Genomic DNA, 20545 nt, shown 5'->3' with positions numbered 1-20545 from the left:
GCAAAATCAAATCCATGAGTTTTCGCCAGATTTATCTGCGCCCCATCCCCCCAAGTGTTCCTTTTCAGCATTTCGTGTCATGTCTTTTGTTTGTTTTTATTATACACCTGCGTTATATTTTGATGGTTTTCCATATAGCAATATCCAAATCATTTTCCAAACGCCCCTTTTGTTTTTTGCTGTCCATGCATTCAGTTTTTAGTTGTAGTCTAATTCGAACCAAACAAAAACGATGGATGTGTAAAAAGTAAAGAGACTATTGATTTTTGTAATGAGTTGAACTCCAATAAATGGCGTTGATTAACCCGAATGCAAAACAGCACACGTTCCAAGGCTTTTTCAATTTTTGATAGTAAAATTCATGCTACAATTTATTATTAAATGCAGAAACTCGTACATATTTGTGTGGGAGCGGAAAACCGCCATCGAATTTGGCATCGTTTACAGCTCCTCGTGGCGCGAAGGGAACTTCTTGAGTATGGCATGGTAGAGATTGTAGAAGGCGTACACCGAGACCGTGATGATCACCAGCAGAGCTCCGCCGAACGCGATGCTCAGGAAGTTTCCATCGATGATGCCCGCCGAGCGGTGGCGCTTGGTGGAGAATATCTCCTCCGTGGTCGCCGGGTTGTTTTGCTGCTGGGACGTCCGCTCGGCCATCAGCCGCTTCATGGTGCTCAGCCGCTCCCGCAGCACTTCCACGGACTCTGTGTCCAGGTCCGAGGTTCCTGGAGCGGTTTTGTTTACTTTCTGTTCTAATTAAAATGAATATAATTGTCTCCATACCTGTCGACTGGGATGCGGAAGCACTGGGATAGTTAGACATGTTTTGATCTCTGTTTTTTCGTTTTGTGCAAAAACTGCAGCTTGATTTGGCCAAAAACAGAGTTATCTCAAAAGTTTTGGGGTGGGTTTGTTAGATTTTCGAGTTTTAAAAGCGCAGGCGCGTAACGGAAATCGTGCGGCGTTGCCACACAATCGCGCTGCCAACTGCTTTGATTTGCGAAGAACAAATCGATAGCAACGGCTGCCAATCGATTGGGATCCATCTCCAAACACGTGAAACGCGATTTTTGATTTACCTTATGTGTTTTTATTGCTGCAATGGGTTTAACTAAACAATATTTGGCCTACCGGGCTATAGACAGCTTTAATATCATCACCTCCGGCCGCGCCAATGTGAACTTTGCTGTTGTGGACAAGACGGAGGGTCGATATGTGGCCGCTCCAGCTGCAGAAAATGTGATCGTGTGGGATTTGCGGTAGGCTTTTAAAGGTTCTCCTTTACTTGGTAAATTTACAATAAATTATATTCCACAGAATGGGCGATCGCAAGCTGACGCTGCGCCGCGAAAAATTCGAGGTCACCTCCCTGAGGGTCTCGCCGGATCACCTGCACATTGCCGTTGGCTATGCGGATGGCATGGTGCAGATCTTCGATCTCAGCTCGGACAGGTACTACGAGCCCATCTGTACACTGGCACTCCACAAGAACGCTGTGAGCATCCTGCGGTACGATTTGCAGGGCATGCGTCTGGTGAGCGGTGGCCTGGACACCGAATTGGTGGTCGTCGATGTGGTGGAGCAGGCGGGAAGAGCTCGCTTGAGTGGCCACAATGCCGCCATCACAGACGCCCATTTCCTGCAGCGTCTGGTGGACGAGAGCATAGTGGTAAGCTGTTCGAAGGACACGCAGATCAAGTTCTGGAACCTGGAGACGCAGTTCTGCTTCAAGACCATCGTGGATAACCGCACCGAAGTCTGGGCACTGGCCTTTATTGGGAATCTAATGGTTGCTGGCGCCGGCGAAAGCGGCATGAATGTCTACCGGCTGAGAAAGCATGACGGTGCCATCACTGAAACTCTAGAATCTGCAGTTGAAGGCCTGTCTATTGATGACGAGGACACCATCAGCCCCATTAGCGTGAGCAACTGCGGCACCATCCAGCGCGCTGGAAAGGGTCGCACCGTCAACCTGGTGACCGATCCCAGTGAACGCGTGATCAGCTGCCACGGTACTAATGACCTAATCGAGAATTTCTACATCTGCACGCCGGAAGAGGTGAAGAAACGTCTGGCTAAGCGTCTAAAGAAGGAGAAAAAGGTCGCCGAGGATGAGGGATCAGAGGAAGCAAAGCTGTCCACGGAACAGTCCCTGAGCGATGAAATCAAGCGACTGGAAAGCATTCGTGCCAAGCAAAAGATCAAGTCCATTGATGTGGTTTTGGGCCAGAACCAGGAGCTGCGTGTCCTTGTTAGTTTGGCCAACAACAGCCTGTCCTTGTACTCGTTGGAGGCGTCTATCAAAACGCGTAAAGCAACCGATCCCAGCGCGAAACTTCTAAGGTCACTGACTCGTCTGGGCCACCAGTCTGAAGTGCGATCCGTGTGCTTCAGCAACGATTCCCTGGCCATTGGTTCCGGAGCTGGAGAATCCTTTAAGTTCTGGGATCGAGATGCCATGCAGTGCCTGCGAACAGTGCCAACGGACTACATCCTCTGTTCGAAGTTTGTTCCCGGCGATCGCTACGTCCTTCTGGGCATGAAGAGTGGGAAATTGCTCATTGTGGACGTGGCAGCGGCTGATATAGTGGAGGAAATTCCGGCTCACGAAGGCGAACTCTGGTCCATTGCCATACTGCCCGATCAAAAGGGCTGCGTCACTGGCAGCGGAGATACAACGGTTAAGATCTGGACATTCGAGCTGATCGATGCCGGCGAGGGTGCTGCCCAAACCAAGGTGCTGTCCCTGCTGCACAAAAACACTCTTAAGCTGGAGGAGACCGTGCTCTGTTTGGCAGTTAGTCCGGACATGAAGTACCTGGCTGTGGGATTATTGGACGCCACCGTGAAGGTTTTCTTCCTGGACACCTTCAAGTTCTACCTATCACTGTACGGCCACAAGTTACCTGTGATCTGCCTGGACATCTCCTACGACTCCAATCTTATTGTAACAGGATCAGCAGATCGTAACGTGAAAGTTTGGGGCTTAAACTTCGGAGACTGTCATCGTTCCATTTTTGCACACGACGATTCGGTAATGAGTGTACAGTTTATACCCCGGACGCACATGTTCTTTACGTGTGGCAAGGATGGAAAGGTGAAGCAGTGGGATGGCGATAACTTCGAGAAGATTCTTACCTTACCTGGACACATAGGCGAAGCGTATTGTCTGTCCGTTTCTCCGAATGGCCGGTATTTGGTCACCTGCGGATCAGATCGAACTCTTAGAATGTACGAGCGAACAGAAGAGACTATTGTGTTGAAGGATGTGCAGGAGGAGGAGCGAGAGCAAATGGAGAATGAGCAACTGGCCACGGGCGAGGACAACACAGTTCCCTTGCTTCCGGGTCTGAAGATGCCGTCACGCAAAACAGTGGGTTCCGAGCAGTCTGCTGAATCGATACTCGAATGCCTGGAGATATCCAAACAGTTCGAGCTCGAGGCAGAGGACAAACCCGAGTTACATCCCCTGATGCAGGCTCTGCAGGTTAAGAATCCGGAAGACTTCCTGGTCAGCACACTGATGAGGATACGTGCGTCCGATCTGGAGGAGGCACTTCTCCTACTGCCCTTCTCCACTGTATGCGAAGTTCTCGAGCGCCTGCCCACTCTGCTTACCCAGCGACCCGATCAACTGGAGCTGCTTTGCCGCGTCACCATCTTCCTGTTCAAGGTGCACATGAAGCCCATATCGGCGGCTAAGAACATGAAGCCGCTGCTCGTCAAGCTGCTCTCGATGCTCAAGCGGGACGTTGGCCAGCTGCGAGATGTTTTGGGTTGGAACCTGCACGGTCTGGCCCTGCTGCAAACGGAAGTGGAGCAGCGCGATGGTGTCCAGCTCTTCAGGGAGGCCACACAGACCCGCAAGAAGCGGGATAAGAAGCGGCGAGAAGCCAGCAAGCGGAGGCTGCAGATTCAAATGGTTTGAGACGCAATACCCTAGACTTAGTTGTATAAATCCAATTAAAACGATTAGTTATTCTGTGATTTACTGGATTTCAATATTTCTGTAAACAGAGTTTAATTTGACAATTAGGAATACTCTATAATTCGTAAGCCATGTATTGGATCACTGGCAATTTTCTGTATATGCATATGAGATTGACAAAATGGGATAAAAGCGATGGTGCAGCGATTCAAACGGATAGCGCCGCTCGGTTAATGGAGGCAGTTCGCAACGCGTACTCTTTGACAAGCATTTACAACAGAATACAACATATCTCTTTAGAGGACGTGGACTGAAAGATTTAGCTTGAACATAAAACGTAGAACTCGGGATGAGCTTGAGAGAAGGATTCTTCAGAGCAATCATAATGTATTTCCAGGCTAACAAATGCCGGCTTTCGGGAAGGGGCCATCGCTAGCGCCAGTTCCACAAGGACCTGTTTGGGATTCCGAATATATTTTATAAATGCTAGGAAGTAAATCTGATTATAACCTACCTCCACAGCGCTGGAAGGCACCCGGCGGTCCGTAGCTAAGTTTCTGGATAGTACACTTCTCAATGGGTCCGGTTGGCCGGCAGTAGGATGTGTACCTGGCCCACGGCAGTGGCTCCTTGGGCGGCACACAGTTCGGCAAGTAGCTGAGTTTGTATGTGGTGCACTTCTCCATGGGTCCCTCGTTCCGGCAGAATCCCTGTCGTGGTCGGACGGACTCGGCGCGTGGGAAACAGGTGACGTCCACCGGCATGTACGACAACTTGTTCACCGTGCAGCGCTCCATGGCTCCAGTGGGCCGGCAGAAGGCCGTTCGCGGCATGATCGGAGCCCGCCTCACGTGCGGCTTGGCCACAAAATCGTGTTTCTGAGTGGTCATCGCATACATGGGCCCGTCGAAACGCAGACCATTCTCCATCGGGCGAATCGGAGGTGTGCGCTCCGTGCAGTTCGGTTGATAGGACAGCTAAGGAGGGACAGATTTACACGATTATACGTATCGAGTCTGTTGTGAGTTGGAAGACCTACCTTTTGAATGGTGCACCTTTCCAGCGGTCCTGACGGCCGGCAGAAAGTGTCCCTGGGCAGGACTGGCGCCGGTTTGGTCCTGGAGGCATCCACGGGCATGTAGCTGAGCTTGTACACCGTGCTGCCGGAACCGGCGTCGTTGCCACAGAAACGCAAGGTGGTAAGCGGCGTCACCGGAGCCGTACGTGCCTCATTGCAGTTGGGCATGTAGCTCAGGTTGTAGGTGGTGCACACATTGGAGTAGCGCGGTGGCACACATCGTATCTTGTCGGCCCAGGGCGTGGGCTCTTTGGCCGGCAAGCAGACCGGCATGTAGGACAGCTTCTGGATGGTGCAGCGCTCCATGGGTCCTGCCGGCTTGCAGTAGTGCGATCCCTGGACCATGGCCTTCGGAGGCGGATTTTGGCACACATCGATGGGCATGTAGCTCAGCTTCTGGATGGTACAGCGCTCCATCGGCGCATTCGACGTGCAGATAGCCACACGCGGCTTAATGGGATCCCGCTTCACGATCCCCTTGGGCACGTAGTCGTGCTTCTGCGAGGTCATCGCATAGATGGGTCCCTCGAAGCGCAGGCCGCTCTCCATGGGAACAATGGGTGGCGTCCGCTTCACCGGACAGGGTGGCATGTAGGATAGCTTCTGTATGGTGCATTTTTCCAGCGGCGCCGTGGATGCTCGGATCTGGGAGCACGGCATTACGGGCCGGGCCCTTATGTTGTCGCCACAATTAGCATAGAACGATCGGCGATATATGGTGTCCGTGTCCAGCGGCGCTGTGGAGCGCATGAAGTGCGACTTGGGCAGGATGGGCATGGTGCGCGGCGGCTGCTGGTAGCAGCATCCTGCATAGTCGCCGCAGTCGCAAGGCGGACATGTTGCACCCGGCGGACAGGGCGAGAAATCCGTGGGCGCCTGGCAGGGATCGCAGGCATTTTGGCAGTACGTGTTGCAATCACCGGACATGGCTGATTAATTATGGGACAATAACCTCCAGAAACTTGAAATCAAACAGACCGACACGGCGATGTGGAGCTGACGAAAACTGGAAAATTGTCAATGGAAATAATTTTGCTTGCTCGGAGCTGGGAGAAACGATTGAGTAGACTTGACACTTCCGAAACGACTGAAGAATAATTTTGCTAAGACACTAGACAACGAAAAGTTTCCCGATGTGTTCCACGTATGCTGAGATGGTCGAATGGAATCGAGTGTGGAAATGGAACACCAGATTGAAATGTAACACATAGGCAACCAACTGGATTGTTGTGATCATCTTCATTTATTTCGGTTTACATTCTTCACTGCTAGGATATCCTGATATATTTTATTAGCGATAAGTCCTACGAATTGTGAGAGTAGCACTCTGCAAGGGACAAATAAATAACCATTCATCTTCGCACTCGGAGATGAACTGCCCTAAGCACTTGAAGAAATTATTAATACATATATAAACAAACGGCTTGCATCGTAAATTGGAATCTGTAAATGTGCCTAACTAAGCGTCTAACTAAACTCAATTTAAATAATTAAACATTAATAGAAATCACGTACATTTTAACTTATATACAATATTTTTTGCCTGCTCTATTGGGTTGGGGTCTATGGGGCTGGGCGAATACTTTAAGGATCAGCAAATCATTTCTAATACATACACATAGAATTATTCAGTTAACAAAACAGTTCCATTCGCGGCTTGAACATAAAATCAATAAATCGATCCCGTGTATAAGCGGGTAGGAGGGGATGGGCATGTTTCCAGTGCACCCATATAAAACATTTTTCGATTTTTCGCTTACAAGCTAGTTGTCTTAGACTATATGCTCGATTCACAAGATTTTTCGAAAAGAATATAGTAAAAATACAATTATATATATGTGTGTGTATATGATTCAGTTCGCTCGACATCTACTCGCTTATCGACATTGTTTCGGGTATACAATTAATAGATCGTTAAAGATCGGGTGCTAATTATGGTTACAACGGAGGCAGATTGGCGGGCACCTGGTCCAGGAAGTTGGCCGGAAACTGTCCCTGACGACCCGCCACCTCGCCGTACAGCCAGTCCTCATTAATCCTATAAAGCACTGTGACCAATTCGTTCTCCTACGGTATGAAAAGTTTATTACAAATTGACAAAAAGACGCTGCTTCAAGGATAATTACCTGCAAGGCGAGATCTCCTTCGACTTCGCCGGGAAAGTGATACAAACAAAGCGCCGTCGGCAGTTGCTGTTGTGACGGACTGGGTGATGTTGCTGCAGCACTAGCAGTTGGAGCTGCAGCAACGCCACCAGTGGCCCCTAATGGCACCTTGATGTCCACGTAGTTGATTGGAAAAATGCCCTCACATCCGGAACGCGTGCGTCCGCGCAACCACTCCGGCGTGGGATGATCCAACAGATAGATTTTCTCGCCTTCCTACAAAAATCATCATTACTATAATAATTAAATCATATGAGAGTGTCAGGAACTTACTCTAAAACTAAGATCGCCCGGCTCAATGCCATCGAAATCATAAAGCGCAACGGCGTAAGGAACCACTTCCTCCTCCATGTAGCCCTGGCATCCGTTGCTGAGCGCTAGCGCATCTACTTTGCCGTTGATCACGTCCAGCAGTGAGATTCCTCCGCTAGATGACGGCGGCGGTGGTGGTGGTCCTTTGGGCATCGGCGGCGATGGTGGTGTCTCCGATCCTGCGTAACCTGATGATATGCTGTAACCTGGCGGCAAATGACCTCCTATAAATGGCGGTGGTTTCGGAGCCTTTGGCTTTTGCGATATCTTGGGCTTGATGATGGTGGGCATGGTAAGCGATTGAGTGGGCGGCAACAGACTCTTGCCATTGCACAGCGGATTGTCCGAGCTGCGCGACTGCACTTGGTACGCCTGACGCACTGGGGCGGAGCCAAAGCTATCGACTGCCCCGAGTCCAACGCTATCCACCGCCTCCCACGGATCCAGCGGGCTCTGTGTGGAGGGTCGTGATCGATGATAATCGTCCTCGAATCCGCTCTCCGGCTGCGAAACGCTGCCATTGTTGGGCGAACTAAAGTTGCTGTCCGAACTGAAGCTGTCCACGCTGACGCAGTCGCTGTTGGACTTCTGGGTAAAGGTGGGCGACGAGGGCGGCGAATCGAAGCTGATGAGCTGCGCATCGGCCGTCTGCTGCGAGGCATAATGGGAGCTGTGGCTACTGCTCGAGGTGGTGGTTGTGGTAGTGGTGGACGTGTTCCACGCTGCATTCCAATCCACATTGCTAAAGGCCGCCGACGATGCACTGCTGCTGCTGTTGTTGCCTGGTGCTGCACCGGCATTGCCGCTGCTCAGGCCGTAGACACGATTTTCCGATGCGGCCTTGGTAGCAGCGGCGGATGCCGTGGACGTCGACTTCTTGCGATGGAAAATGTTCGACATGAGTCTGCCAGTGCCGCCAGTGACCGCCGATGCCATCGAGGAGTTGGACTTGGCCATGTTCTGCCCATTGACCAGCACCTTGGGCGGCGGCGGACGCGGCGGTGGCATCTTCTTGAAGCGATCATTTCCGTTGCTCCCGCCACCAAACGGATCGTCGTCCCAGTTGGTGGCCGGCGTGTAGCGTGCCTGTGGAAACTTCCGCGTGATGCTCGTGCCGCCCGTTGGCTCGTCGAAGAGGCTGCCGTTGTTATTGTTGCTGACGGCGGTCCGCTTGTGCTGCGACTGCAGCGGACCCTTGGGCGGTGGCGGCAGCTTGATGGTCAGCTTCTGGAGTCCACCGCCGGCCGCTTGCTGTTGCTGCAGGTGCTGCTGCTGCAGCTGGAGACGCAGCTGCTCCAGGCTGGCATTCGCTCCAGCCGCGGCGCTCTGGCCACGTGATCCGGGCGGAGCGGGCGCCGGTCTCGATGGAATGGTCATGCTATCTGCAATAGAAGATTCGCCCAAAAGAGCATTCAATTAACTTCGTGAACGGAACAGAAGAGCAGAGCGGCATTCACCATAATGGCGTTCTCAAATTAAACATGCAAAATCAGTCGGTGTTGTTATCGCAAATATTTGTGCCTGATAAGCGACACTCACGACAAGTGAATTTTCGTGGAGTGCTGCTTCGAAATTGTTGACTCGCACCCCACCAAAGTGAGATCAGACTTTCCGTGGCGTTTTTCTTCTACTCAAAATTTCAAAAACGGAACAAATACGAAATACTAACAAGTTTGCTGGGTTTCTGGGAGCGGAACAGTCCGATAAAAATTGGATACATGTGTCAAGGAATTCAAATGTCATTTCAAAGAGTTCATTTATAAATGATTGCTCTCGACTGATAAAATAACAAAATTGTAAAAGGAATTTCTTACTAGTAATGCAAGAAGCATAAAATTGTACTTTTACTTTATCTGAAGGTCACGCCAGCCTGCCTTTATAATAAACATGAAGATGTGCTTATTGATTTACAATGCCAGATAAGATTTCAGTTAGCTAAAGTACTTGATTCAAGTGGATTTGCAGCAGAGTGAAGACTTGTGATAAAACACGTTCGCTTCATTTACTGATAAACAAAAAGGATTTTATGATTATTATAAGGGAATACAATGACTCACGCTAGTAATTAACCACAAATGCTCCATTGATTAGAGCGATGATTTTGAGCTATCAACAGCTGGCCAAGTCGTTTAATATCAATAAGTGGAAACAATCAATCGACAGGTTAGTGCTTTGTGTTTACGATGCAATTGGCCAAAGAAGCGAAGGAATAAATATAGAACTTGTTGATTTCGCAGGGGTTTCTCGAAGATTTACGACATCGTTAGCATCCACAAATGCGCTCATCTGCTAATTGCTTCGGTTTTTTCCTCATCTAAATGTCTATTTGTGCTTTTCAAGCAACGCCACGATAATAAGCAGTGAACAAAAGTGATATCAATGCCGGCGAATTGTTGAAACGTTTTCGAGTTATGACTGCAATGTGTCCCCACTTGTTGGGTTGCTTCCCGGTGACCGGCACATGGTGGAACCAAACCGAACCAAGCCGATCTGGAAGCGCAGCTGAATTGGACTGCATGTGTGCCACCCACAAGTGGGATAATCGGGAGCAGGGCAAAACACATGCACAATGGCCAGTGATAAGAGCACATCCAATGTCGCCTCTCGCGAGAACAACGAAATGGTTTGCGTAAACAAAACAATTTTTATAAACAATTTTAAGTCGCAAAAAGTGTTGAGCGACCAAAGGGGCGGCGCGCGTATCATTTGATAAACTAAACCAATTCGCATATGCATATTTTTGTGCTGCGACCCGAAAGATGGGAGGATGGTCGAAAATTAGTGCGTCACGCGGAGAATTCCCAGAAGCCCCCCAATACGCGGAAATAAAATGACAAAATAGATGGGAGGAGATGGCGCCGTGGTAAACAATTTTCCGCCTCTTTGAGGACGGGCGTGTATATTTAGTGGTAAATATGCTTAAACATATGGCCCGGAATTACATATGTTTATTGGTTCGGCGAACACGAAACAGTTCGCAAATATTTGTAAGCACTTTTGTCTTCACAAATGTGAAAAGTGGTTTCCGCTGGAAGCAAATTGTTAAAAAATACGCACTTCTAAGGCAAAAAAGATCTAAGAAACACAAGCGTTTAAATAGTTATAAGTAAATTTATCAAATTAAATTTATTAAATTTAAATCAAACAATAGATTGTGTTTTAAATTTCAAATTCACATTCATTCAAAGTCAATGATCGAATAAAGAATCTGAACAATATGCCATTTAACGGATGGCATCAATGTGTGCACAAAAGACGAATTTTTAGATATTTTGGAAACTTTCAAACTCTTTCATTCGCAGTCGTAAACAAAAAATCATACCAAATGATCGCTGCATGCGAAATTCATGCAAATTTTCCATGTCATTTATAGAGAAGACCTTTCCTATTAGTAAAATAAACACAAAAACAACCTAGACGAATGAATAGCCAAATCTGTAAAATGTCTGACTGATCATTTCGCCCATCATTGAATAACTTGCTGCACAAAAAACCATCCAACTGACTGGCTAAACTGTGACGTTAATGGCAGACACGTTGTTTTCAACGCTTAAACGTAGAACAAACCTGGCGTTTACAATCTAATTAAAATCACCTTCAGAAGGTGATGATGGGAGAAAGAGAGATGGCCAACCGCCCACAGTCCACCGCCCAATTTCCACCCACCCACTCCCAGTTGGTTGGGCTTCCTTCCACTGAATGCCAATTTAATCATTTCGCTTACTATTCGCTTTGTATGGGCACATGTGCAGAAATTGAAGAGCAAATAGTCTATTTACAATGGCAAACACGCTTTCCTTTTCCCATTTTCCGCGTGGCGTCAGTAAAATTGATCAAATAATCACCCTAATCGCTGGCGGGGGTAAATCTAAATGATGACAGTGAACGTTTATATTAGCTGCTCCACATTACACCCATTATCAGGCCACTTAAGCGAATTAAACTTGAGTTGCAGCTAATTAGGATCACGCATATTAGAAGGCAAATAAGGCAAAAAGTTAGAAACTAGTTTATACAACACACAACATCGCTTAGAAGAACAATTTGGCTAAAATCTCTATTTAAAATTGGGCGAACTGGTCGAAGCAACCTTGTATGGTGTTCCTAAAATCAACTGATTCTTGATTTCTAATAGGTTCGATCTGAGTTCTTTCCTTGATCTAGCGAAAACTTGAATTCGGAAGTGTGTAATAAAAAGCTACTTCTTTTCTGTGCGGTTCAAGCTCAAGAGCAGTCGATGGTAACCGGTTTTCACAGCGACTCCTCCCTCTCCCTTCATTCGACCCAAGATGAGAATGGAGTCTGTGAAAATGCTTGCTAATTGGGGGTTTTGAGTATTTCCAAGCACGGCTTTTCATGTAACTGATTTCCAGTGCAATGGATGGATGATTCAGTCGCCGGTTGACAGAATGTGTGGGCAATGTGCGCTCTGTGATGCGAGACACTTGGCTTTGGGACAACTTTTACTTTACCGACATGGCGGACCACATCATCCTCAAGCTTGACCGCATGTTCCGAGCAAAGTCTCACGAACAATGGAAGTCGGAGGAAAGCAGAACAAAAGAAAGTGACAAACACATCGATCTCAGGCATATATGTACATATATATATATAAATAATTATATATATTGAGTGTGTGGGGTGTGGAGCTGATTTGTTGAAATCGAGTGATATTAATTGGTCTGGATTGCGTTTGAAAGAGCAATTTCCATGCTCCGCTTTTAATGAATTGTGCTCTACCCAGCATTTCTCTTTCCACGATACCAATTTCCTTTTTGGCATCGATTGTTGACACTAGAAATTGTTGATACTTTGACATTATCGTTCGCGATGCCTTAAAAAAAACAGGCGCGACGACCTTGAATGCTTTTATTTTCAATGGCCAAATAAAAACTAGACCACAATCACATCACAAAGGGCTACAAGTGCTCCATTAGTCGTCTCCGACTTGCGCCACTTGAGCGCTCCATGAAAAGCATTAACCTCTGAATGATTCGGATCTCTCGATTGGAGTACACAGCAAAAACGATATAGCAGCAGCCATATACATCATATGTACATCATATATACATATGTGTACATTGTAATAGAAGAAAGTTGTTTAGCTTGTCACGTTTGAAATCCATAGAAATCATTTCTTTTTGAATCATTCCACGTTCCTGTCCTATGGTATATCTTTCAAAAACTATAAAAACTCATGAGTAATTTGTAATGTCGCTCGATTCAGTTTACACGTTAAAAGAAATGCGCATTCTAAAGCAAATATACATCAAGTGAAATAAATATTAAATAACACTCATTTCTCGAGGTGTAGCGTAAAAATAGCAAATGGGAGCAGCGGCAATAAAAGCTCCCCCATCAGATGAACAAAATAAAACGAAGGCAATGCTCGGACGTAACGCCGAAGTCAATTGAATTTAATGCCATACATTACAAGTTAAATGAAATTAACTAAAACAAGAGAGAATGATCAAGTCGAGTTCCCCGACTATCAGATATCACCGAAATTTACAAGACTAATAAAAATGTAAAAAAATATTAACACATTTTTCAAACGTGTGGGCGTGACAGTTTTGTGTGTGGGCGTGGCAACATGGGTCAACAAACTTGCGCTGTGTCTCTATGTTTCCAGAATCTCTATTCTAATTCTAAACTTTCTAGCTTTTAAAGTTCCTGAGATCTCGACGTTCATACGGACAGACGGAAATGGCCAGATCAACTCGGCTATTCTATCCTGATCAGGAATATATATACATTATATGGTCGGAAACTCTTCCTTCTGCCTGTTACATACTTTTCAACGAATCTCGTATACCCTGCAACTCTACGAGTAACGTGTATAAAAACACGCCCAACTTTTGGCTTCCTTCGCTGGTGTCAACTCTAAGTAACGAGTATAAAAACACGCCCAACTTTTGGCTTCCTTCGCTGGTGTCACTAGTTGTTTGTAAAGCGCTTTAAAACCTGCCCAATATAGCAGAATCAGAATCGGAAAGAACGTGCTCATGCAATTAAGCAAATTACCGAGAGAACAACGCAGTCGAAATCATTCAATTTACATCAAGTGCGACAAAGATGGGCAATGATGGCAAAACAGAGCCATGCTTTGTTCAATTCTTTGAGGTTAAGGTTTATTGAGCTCTGGCGATCTTTAAAAGGCAGTCTCGTTCGTCGAAAGAGCTCTTTATCATCGAGGGGTTAAAGATTAATGAGCGCGCTTGTGGATACAGCTTGAATCTGGTGCGTCAACAATCTCTATACGCAGATACAAGCTAGCAAATATTTGATCGGCAAATTTGGCGCTCTAAGCCAGAAAAGATCTGAAATTCGTATAAGGGAGACCGGAAAAAGCGAAAAACAGGCAAAAGCACAAATGCGAAAACGGGTTTCACTTACTTAACCCAAGATTTTGCATAGTCTTCACAAGTCTTCCTACTAAATTTTTATTTGCTATGCAAAAGCGGAATGAATAAGTATGAAATAGGTGAAATAATACTTTGCACCATTCCACATTGTCAGCACGTTTTCCTGTTCATCATATATGTATGTATGTATGTATGATGTAGTTTTTGTACTTTTTGTTCTCCCTGTCGTTCCATTCCAGCTCGTGCAGTTCGTTCTAAAAGCGTATTTGCATTCACACAACTATTGATAGACACACTGCATATATACAATGTAGTTTTGTGCTAAGCCCACAAATTCTAGACAAACAATGCGGTCTGAAAATTGCACGTTTGCATGTAAAATATATGGGGAGCAGCAGATGAAATCCATCACTGAAATGTGGATGCTCCTCCTCCTCCTCCATCTCCTATCCCTGCAATCCACTCGTGCGTTTCATGGCGGGACACTTGGCGAATGTGGGTCAAAGTTGAACACAATCAGAGCTGAAAGCTCACATCAGTACTTTCGAACACGCCCACATTTCTGTGCACTCCAATGTGTATCGAGTACTGAGTGCAAATGCAAAACACTTGCCGCCCATTTCAGTACTTAAAAAACAATGCACTTTGAAAGGCCTATTAAAAGGATCTTTTGTGCCATTTGCGTGTAGCATCAGATTCAGTCGTATAAATGATACCCTTGGGTGTATAATAAACATGAATATTCTGATACCTGTTCCGTCAAATTGTTACTATGACTGGTTTATGATATCATCTGCCATTATCATAACGAAACGGTGTGTCCGATTTAAGTAAGCCTATTAAAGCGCTTTATTTCTTGGCATGTCATAAGATTGCATTTCTCTAAAAGATTGTGTAATATATATACATATATATGTATATATGCATTGCGTGATATACATTTCCTGTTTTTGTCATTTGAAGATTGCTCTGCAAAGGGTTTTTATCACTGGACACTGGCGTAGAGGAAAAGGGTGCTGGAATGGCATATGGTATATGGTTATGGCCATCATGTGAGGATCGCCCGAAAGTCAGTCAGCTGGAAAGTGAGGTAAGCGCAAATGCACCACCTGCTGCGTCCGAAAGTGACAAAACGAAAACGAAACTCCTTCGGTTTTCTATTTTATTAATGGTTAAAGAAGAAGCTTCGCGCAGAGCTACACAGCGAGAAAAAGTGACCATGTACGACTCGTTATATTGTACAATAAGAGTGTATTTAGTGAACAGGGGTGACCATTTTGCAGCTGTTCTGTAATAATTCTAGTTATTCGTTAAAAGCAATGAGTGTTTTTCGTATAGTGTCTATTATGCAGTCAAAACAGAAAATGGGTTTCCCATCCATAAATGTCACTGTACTCGCCGCTTATCGCTTGAGGCTTGAGTAAACAATCGGAACAAACGTAGCATATCGGTTTATGCAATACTTTTTGAATTGTACAATAACTATTGTGTAGTCGCCAAGTATATACATATACTAGCAGTCAACGGGGCAAACATTTAATTAATTAACAAATGCGACCTTGACTGGAATTTCAATTAAGTAGCTTGAGTAAAACTTTGATGAGAATGGTGGAGTGATGTGTGTATGTATGTTTGCAAAAGCAAAGTTGTCAGGGTGATGTTGTGGTTAAATATCAATTGCGGGTAACTAACCTTTTGGTGATTTCCGATTCGTTCCGATCCGATTCGTTTCGATTCAAAAAAAAACCGATCCGCAAGCTGGCTTAGTGGGTTTTTTTGTCTTTGCCTTTTTAGTTCGCAAAGGGTGGACCAAAACAGTTAAAAGTTAAACAGAGTGACTAATGCCGCACGCACACAGTCGCACTCAATTTGTTGTCACACACACACACAGAGACGCGCGTACACTCGCGGGCATCAACTTTGCACTCTTCTCACCCCCTCTCGCTCACTCACTCGCATTCAAGGTGGTTAACGAGAGGTGAGCCAACAAAAACAACAACAGCAGCAGCAGCGGAGCGCACTCACACACTCGCGCTAAATAGCTGAACAGCAGCTGCAAAAGTAGTAGCACGTATCCGCAGAGATAAAAACGAAGAAAGCAGGAGATGGAGAAGGAAGTGCGCCTGCAGCTGCGACAATTATCACCCGATTATTTCGCAGCGTGTATTGCGAAATGTGCGCCTTCGATTTGCTAAATACTTTTGCTTAATTATACGCACGCACACACACACCAAGGCACTTTCCCATAACGAATTTAATTCAATTCAACGACGTGCTGCACGAATCGCTTTCAGCTGTGCTATTTAATAGCGATATTCGGCCTTGATATGCCTGGATGTTTTTCCGTGCTGTCGCAGAAGAGTTATGGAATAATTTAATTATTTTCCGTTTTTATTGCGCCGCGAACGCGTCCGTTATGTTGATTCTGCCAGAGTGACCGTGGCTTGCAGTCGAAATAATCCAGCGATTGAAAGTATAATTTTCCCGCAGTTTTCAGCACTGTTTTCTATCGATTAATGTCAATATTTAAGTGTGTTTCCACTGCCATTATGGTTATAATTGGTTTTAACTAGCTTTGGTTTATTTTGAAAGTACTTTATCTAATTCTACTCTCCTTGATGAATTGCTGTGGAAAATGGTGATAGCGAAACCTTTGTTTTGAATAAAACAAAACTGTTTCTTCTCTTGAAATCTCTAGTGTGAAGACGCTAAAAATGACCCATGATGTAACCGTTTCACCGGTTAAATTGCGACACAGTCTGACCAGATCAAGGTGCCCTGAAAATACTGCCAAATTAAAAGCAAACTTGGCTTTCCGCATCCCTTAGGAAAATAGAATCCCGATATATATTATTTCGGCTGTTCGAACGCCGCCGACGAGCCCAAAAACGCGCGCACATTTACAACGACAACAATACTAAGTAGAGCTCAGTACGTAAACTTTTTTGACCAGCTGCCGTTAGAAGCAAACCAAAGCTGCGAACATGGATGACTCACGCGAAGAAAGCCAGTTCATTGTGGACGACGTGAGCAAGACGATTAAAGAGGCCATCGAGACGACCATCGGCGGTAACGCCTACCAGCACGACAAGGTGAACAACTGGACCGGCCAGGTGGTGGAGAACTGCCTGACGGTGCTCACCAAGGAGCAGAAGCCCTACAAGTACATTGTGACCGCCATGATCATGCAAAAGAACGGTGCTGGACTCCACACCGCCAGCTCCTGCTACTGGAACAACGACACCGACGGATCCTGCACAGTGCGCTGGGAGAACAAGACCATGTACTGCATCGTTTCGGTCTTCGGACTGGCTGTCTAGAGTGGAGAATTACAGGACTGGCGCAATTCGCGAGGATGATGACTTAAACGGAGGAGGGACTAACAAGATTGCCGTCGTACACACACACACAACCACAACACAAATACTTTTTGGTCGGCCATCCATCATAACAAAATTTATTATGGAGCACTTGAAAACATTGTCGTCGTTTCCGAGCAATTAGCAAGCAACTATTCGTTGCCGGAGTATTCGCCTAATGTTATTCTTTATTTTCAATCTAAAAACGTAAATAAAAAGTGTATAAACATGTAACGTTTACCGTAGCATAAGTTAATCATTCAAGACTGTTTTCAATGGGTCATCATTTTGGGTCGTGGAAATATTTTTAGTTTCCATGGCAGCTATTGGCCATTGGTCTAAAATCGATTTAAAATTCCAGGCCTTTGTTAAAATTAATCTTTAATGGTCTTTCTCTTATTCAGCTAAACGATTACAATGAATATGTATTATTTTCAAAACCTCCCATCGCTTTTCTTTCTGGCATTGCCCACAATAACAAAACCAGAAGTATCTGGCTACAATGAATGTAATTGGTCCGCCAGGGTTTGTTAAATCGATGGCGGGCGCGGTGTCCTTGAAGATACTCCTACTTTTTGCGCTGGAAACGGCGGCCCGCCTTTAGAGCCGGAACCTTGCTGGGCAGGCGCAGGCTAAGGATGTCCGAATTGGATTTTGGCAGAGCGTTCACAATGTGGGCGTACTGCTTGATCCGAGCCTTGGTGGTGGCCAAAGCACGGGAGAGGACATTGATGTCCACTTCGAATTTCTCACTGAGGAGCAGGGCCATCACAATAAAGTGTGTCAGTGCCTTTTCACTGCTGAAATTGGTGCGAGTTCCCTTCTTTGCCACATTGGGATCCGCAAAACGATGGCGTATATCATTCTCGATCTTCTCGGTGATACCAGAGAGCTCAGCCTTCTGCATTTGGCGCGAACGAAGGGAAATTAGCGACTGCAAGGCGTCCATGTAGATGATAAGCTTAATGTGCAAGAAGTCCCGCTTGGATGAAACGGTCTTTTCCTGAATTTTGGCCAAACATGACTTGAGGTAATCCGATTTAATGCTGCAAGAAAAGGAATTTTAACATTTAAATGTTACTACTTTTACCAAACTACATACGGTAGAGTCTGTACAGGCGTGGAGAACACCACCTTGGCCTCCTCCTCGAGTCGTTCGAGCAGAGAGCTCGGGATCAAACTTTCCACAGCGTAGACTTCGTCCACTTTGGTCGCCTCCTTGTTGAACTCGGGCACAATGCTGGCCAGGTACTCCTCATTGTTGATGCTCACATCAGCCAGGTTGCCGCCCTCTTCGTCTTCGTCGAGCATGGTCGCATTCACCGTTTCGTCCAGATCCTGACGCATCACCTCCACGTTGACCATCATCTGTTCGCGGTTGTCCACGAAGCGGGATGCCTTGCGCCCTCCAAACTCCTTGAGCAGCTTCTTGTTGGCGTGCTCCCGGCTCATCGTGGGACCCGTTTTCTTTTGTCGCTCCAGTGTCTTGTAAACATGATTGTACATCAATGCCTCTTGCACTGGCACGATTTTAACTTTGTTAGTTAATTTGTTCCTTATGCAAACGTAGGTGTCTACTTCCTCGCTATCCTTCACCTCGCCCGTGTACACCTGGTCACCAGCCCATACTAAGGCATGCTTTTTGCCATCCACGGCGCTCTCCACCATGCTGAAATCTGCGTTGCCCAGAAGAGATCCATTCTGGAATTTCACTATGGTTGCAAAATGAGATTTTATATATTTTTCCTGATTGATGGCTAAACTAGTTAACTTACATATGGTGGGGATGAGCTCATCTCTTTTGTGATCGCATATGGATTCAATTATAATTTTATCTTCCATTGTTACTGCGCTATATTTGAATCTTTCTGGCTTTTAGAAACAATTCAAATGTTGCACGTGTGGAAAATAAAACAGATGACATGTGATGGACAAAAGCTGAGTGATATGAAAGCCGATACCAGCCAAAATCTAATAGTCGATAAGAATCGATAGTTCAAATTTTGAAAATTGATTCCGGCAGCATTTAATATTGAAACATTTAATAACCTTTGAATATCTTTAACTAACTCATATAATTAAAATTTAGATCTAGTAAGCATGAGAAAGATTAATAAATCATTGTTCTAAATAGAAGACTACTTATAATGAATTCTACAATATTTTTTTTGATTCATGAAAATTAGTTTTTCATTTTAAAAGAATATTTTTAAAATCTAAACTACTTAAGAATCTAATCTAAACTACTTATGGACGTCTTGCAGCTTCTGGTGAAAAGGTGAATCCAGAAAAGGTAACATGTTTGCTTTTCACAATTTTAACCACTTGCTGCAATATTAGAAAATTAATTATAAATATAAATATTATAATATAAATTACAACATACCATAACGAGCTTAATGAGGAAAACGGCGAATGTCAAGAAGTTGATGCTCATGATTGCCGCCTCAGGCGGAAAATCAATTTCCGAATCATCCAAAATACCACGTCGACGTCTCCTTTTTCGCTCTGGTGGCTGCCAAAGAACCGCGAACTGTTGCTCTACAAAATAAGAAGGTGAAATATAATAAGGCAACATATAAGATCTTAAAACTTATAAAACTAACCTATCAATTTTATAAGATTGTCTCGCAGGTTTTGAAGCAGTTTTATTTTCTTTCCAAAAGTCAGAGTCGATTTCTTGATCCAAGTTTTCTGCATGTTCTTCAGAAACTTGAAGAATCCCTGAACACTGGGCACCCCAACTTCTTCGTCTTCGTTTGGTGGCTCCGTGGACTCCTCTTCCTCCTCGGATTCCTGACTTGCGTTTTCGGTCGAGCTGGAGGAATGTTTCCTGGATGTGGTCTCCACTTTCGGGGTCACCACCTCTACATTTTGGACTGTTGGTGCCTTGGTGGACCCAAAAAGGAAGGGATTACTGCTCATACCGAATCTCTCCCGCTGATATTCCAACCAGGCGGCACTGGGCGTGCTAAAGTCATCACCCTGCTGGCTAATCCCGGCAAGAATTGCCATTATGAAGCAATGGGCCACAAAATAATGCATCTTTCGAGCTGAAATGCTGAACAAGAACTGCTGGAAAGCATCGAAATTCAGGCGAGAAATGGGTCCACCGTTGCAGGCCAGTGATCTTATGGAGCACCTTAAGTTGAAGACACTTCAACTACTGTTGACAAAACAGTCATGGGTGGAAGAATATATTCAAAATATGAATATACACTTGTTTACTATATATGTAATAAATATTTACATATATATCTACATTTCATACTACAAAAGAACAACACCAATTAGCATGATCTAATTTAAAAATATTAGAATCAGAAAGAATACTA

General features: G+C 45.3%; 7 protein-coding genes across 7 annotated transcripts; 2 read left to right on the top strand and 5 right to left on the bottom strand.

The window, feature by feature from the left end:
• Positions 1 to 347: 347 nt before the first annotated feature.
• On the bottom strand, positions 348 to 905 carry LOC117143535. Its single transcript, XM_033308267.1, has 2 exons — positions 787 to 905; positions 348 to 728 (listed from the first exon to the last, which is right to left on the bottom strand). The coding sequence occupies exons 1-2, from the start codon at positions 824 to 826 to the stop codon at positions 442 to 444; spliced, it is 327 nt and encodes a 108-aa protein (XP_033164158.1). The 5' UTR covers positions 827 to 905; the 3' UTR covers positions 348 to 441.
• Positions 906 to 1041: 136 nt separating this feature from the next.
• LOC117142340 (WD repeat-containing protein 3) lies at positions 1042 to 3990 on the top strand. Its single transcript, XM_033306257.1, has 2 exons — positions 1042 to 1262; positions 1321 to 3990. Exons 1-2 carry the CDS (start codon positions 1105 to 1107, stop codon positions 3929 to 3931), a joined length of 2769 nt encoding a protein of 922 aa, XP_033162148.1. The 5' UTR covers positions 1042 to 1104; the 3' UTR covers positions 3932 to 3990.
• A 52-nt stretch (positions 3991 to 4042) lies between these two features.
• LOC117142342 (stabilizer of axonemal microtubules 1) lies at positions 4043 to 6152 on the bottom strand. The gene is made up of 3 exons (XM_033306259.1): positions 4971 to 6152; positions 4446 to 4908; positions 4043 to 4385 (listed from the first exon to the last, which is right to left on the bottom strand). Exons 1-3 carry the CDS (start codon positions 5934 to 5936, stop codon positions 4330 to 4332), a joined length of 1485 nt encoding a protein of 494 aa, XP_033162150.1. The 5' UTR covers positions 5937 to 6152; the 3' UTR covers positions 4043 to 4329.
• An 81-nt stretch (positions 6153 to 6233) lies between these two features.
• Positions 6234 to 16302, bottom strand: LOC117142341 (trinucleotide repeat-containing gene 18 protein). The gene is made up of 4 exons (XM_033306258.1): positions 15544 to 16302; positions 7448 to 8868; positions 7136 to 7390; positions 6234 to 7076 (listed from the first exon to the last, which is right to left on the bottom strand). Exons 2-4 carry the CDS (start codon positions 8861 to 8863, stop codon positions 6948 to 6950), a joined length of 1800 nt encoding a protein of 599 aa, XP_033162149.1. The 5' UTR covers positions 8864 to 8868; positions 15544 to 16302; the 3' UTR covers positions 6234 to 6947.
• A 348-nt stretch (positions 16303 to 16650) lies between these two features.
• Positions 16651 to 17466, top strand: LOC117144401 (dynein light chain Tctex-type). The gene has a single exon (XM_033309537.1). It carries the CDS (start codon positions 16836 to 16838, stop codon positions 17169 to 17171), a length of 336 nt encoding a protein of 111 aa, XP_033165428.1. The 5' UTR covers positions 16651 to 16835; the 3' UTR covers positions 17172 to 17466.
• A 108-nt stretch (positions 17467 to 17574) lies between these two features.
• LOC117144400 lies at positions 17575 to 19127 on the bottom strand. The gene is made up of 3 exons (XM_033309536.1): positions 18986 to 19127; positions 18313 to 18922; positions 17575 to 18256 (listed from the first exon to the last, which is right to left on the bottom strand). Exons 1-3 carry the CDS (start codon positions 19050 to 19052, stop codon positions 17779 to 17781), a joined length of 1155 nt encoding a protein of 384 aa, XP_033165427.1. The 5' UTR covers positions 19053 to 19127; the 3' UTR covers positions 17575 to 17778.
• A 319-nt stretch (positions 19128 to 19446) lies between these two features.
• On the bottom strand, positions 19447 to 20265 carry LOC117145681. The gene is made up of 3 exons (XM_033311423.1): positions 19817 to 20265; positions 19597 to 19751; positions 19447 to 19538 (listed from the first exon to the last, which is right to left on the bottom strand). The coding sequence occupies exons 1-3, from the start codon at positions 20253 to 20255 to the stop codon at positions 19458 to 19460; spliced, it is 675 nt and encodes a 224-aa protein (XP_033167314.1). The 5' UTR covers positions 20256 to 20265; the 3' UTR covers positions 19447 to 19457.
• Between the last annotated feature and the right edge of the window lie 280 nt (positions 20266 to 20545).

Source organism: Drosophila mauritiana, chromosome 3R (assembly GCF_004382145.1).
Source record: "Drosophila mauritiana strain mau12 chromosome 3R, ASM438214v1, whole genome shotgun sequence".
Lineage (NCBI taxonomy): Eukaryota > Metazoa > Arthropoda > Insecta > Diptera > Drosophilidae > Drosophila > Drosophila mauritiana.
Note: the sequence above shows the minus strand (reverse complement) of the source record. Positions and strands in the feature narration are given on the sequence as shown.

What these genes read in the sequence shown, in the direction of transcription:
- LOC117143535 (XM_033308267.1), bottom strand. Translation starts at nt 826, where the DNA reads ATGTCTAACTATCCCAGTGCTTCCGCATCCCAGTCGACAG. An exon ending in TTCCGCATCCCAGTCGACAG is followed by an intron (nt 729 to 786) that starts GTATGGAGACAA and finishes AAACCGCTCCAG; the next exon opens with GAACCTCGGACCTGGACACA.
- LOC117142340 (XM_033306257.1), top strand. Translation starts at nt 1,105, where the DNA reads ATGGGTTTAACTAAACAATATTTGGCCTACCGGGCTATAGACAGCTTT. An exon ending in GTGATCGTGTGGGATTTGCG is followed by an intron (nt 1,263 to 1,320) that starts GTAGGCTTTTAA and finishes TATATTCCACAG; the next exon opens with AATGGGCGATCGCAAGCTGA.
- LOC117142342 (XM_033306259.1), bottom strand. Translation starts at nt 5,936, where the DNA reads ATGTCCGGTGATTGCAACACGTACTGCCAAAATGCCTGCGATCCCTGC. An exon ending in AAAGGTGCACCATTCAAAAG is followed by an intron (nt 4,909 to 4,970) that starts GTAGGTCTTCCA and finishes GTCCCTCCTTAG; the next exon opens with CTGTCCTATCAACCGAACTG. An exon ending in TGCCTTCCAGCGCTGTGGAG is followed by an intron (nt 4,386 to 4,445) that starts GTAGGTTATAAT and finishes AATCCCAAACAG; the next exon opens with GTCCTTGTGGAACTGGCGCT.
- LOC117142341 (XM_033306258.1), bottom strand. Translation starts at nt 8,863, where the DNA reads ATGACCATTCCATCGAGACCGGCGCCCGCTCCGCCCGGATCACGTGGC. An exon ending in CGGGCGATCTTAGTTTTAGA is followed by an intron (nt 7,391 to 7,447) that starts GTAAGTTCCTGA and finishes TGATTTTTGTAG; the next exon opens with GAAGGCGAGAAAATCTATCT. An exon ending in AAGGAGATCTCGCCTTGCAG is followed by an intron (nt 7,077 to 7,135) that starts GTAATTATCCTT and finishes TTCATACCGTAG; the next exon opens with GAGAACGAATTGGTCACAGT.
- LOC117144401 (XM_033309537.1), top strand. Translation starts at nt 16,836, where the DNA reads ATGGATGACTCACGCGAAGAAAGCCAGTTCATTGTGGACGACGTGAGC.
- LOC117144400 (XM_033309536.1), bottom strand. Translation starts at nt 19,052, where the DNA reads ATGGAAGATAAAATTATAATTGAATCCATATGCGATCACAAAAGAGAT. An exon ending in TGAGCTCATCCCCACCATAT is followed by an intron (nt 18,923 to 18,985) that starts GTAAGTTAACTA and finishes TTGCAACCATAG; the next exon opens with TGAAATTCCAGAATGGATCT. An exon ending in ACGCCTGTACAGACTCTACC is followed by an intron (nt 18,257 to 18,312) that starts GTATGTAGTTTG and finishes CTTTTCTTGCAG; the next exon opens with CATTAAATCGGATTACCTCA.
- LOC117145681 (XM_033311423.1), bottom strand. Translation starts at nt 20,255, where the DNA reads ATGCATTATTTTGTGGCCCATTGCTTCATAATGGCAATTCTTGCCGGG. An exon ending in CAATCTTATAAAATTGATAG is followed by an intron (nt 19,752 to 19,816) that starts GTTAGTTTTATA and finishes CTTATTTTGTAG; the next exon opens with AGCAACAGTTCGCGGTTCTT. An exon ending in TCCTCATTAAGCTCGTTATG is followed by an intron (nt 19,539 to 19,596) that starts GTATGTTGTAAT and finishes CTAATATTGCAG; the next exon opens with CAAGTGGTTAAAATTGTGAA.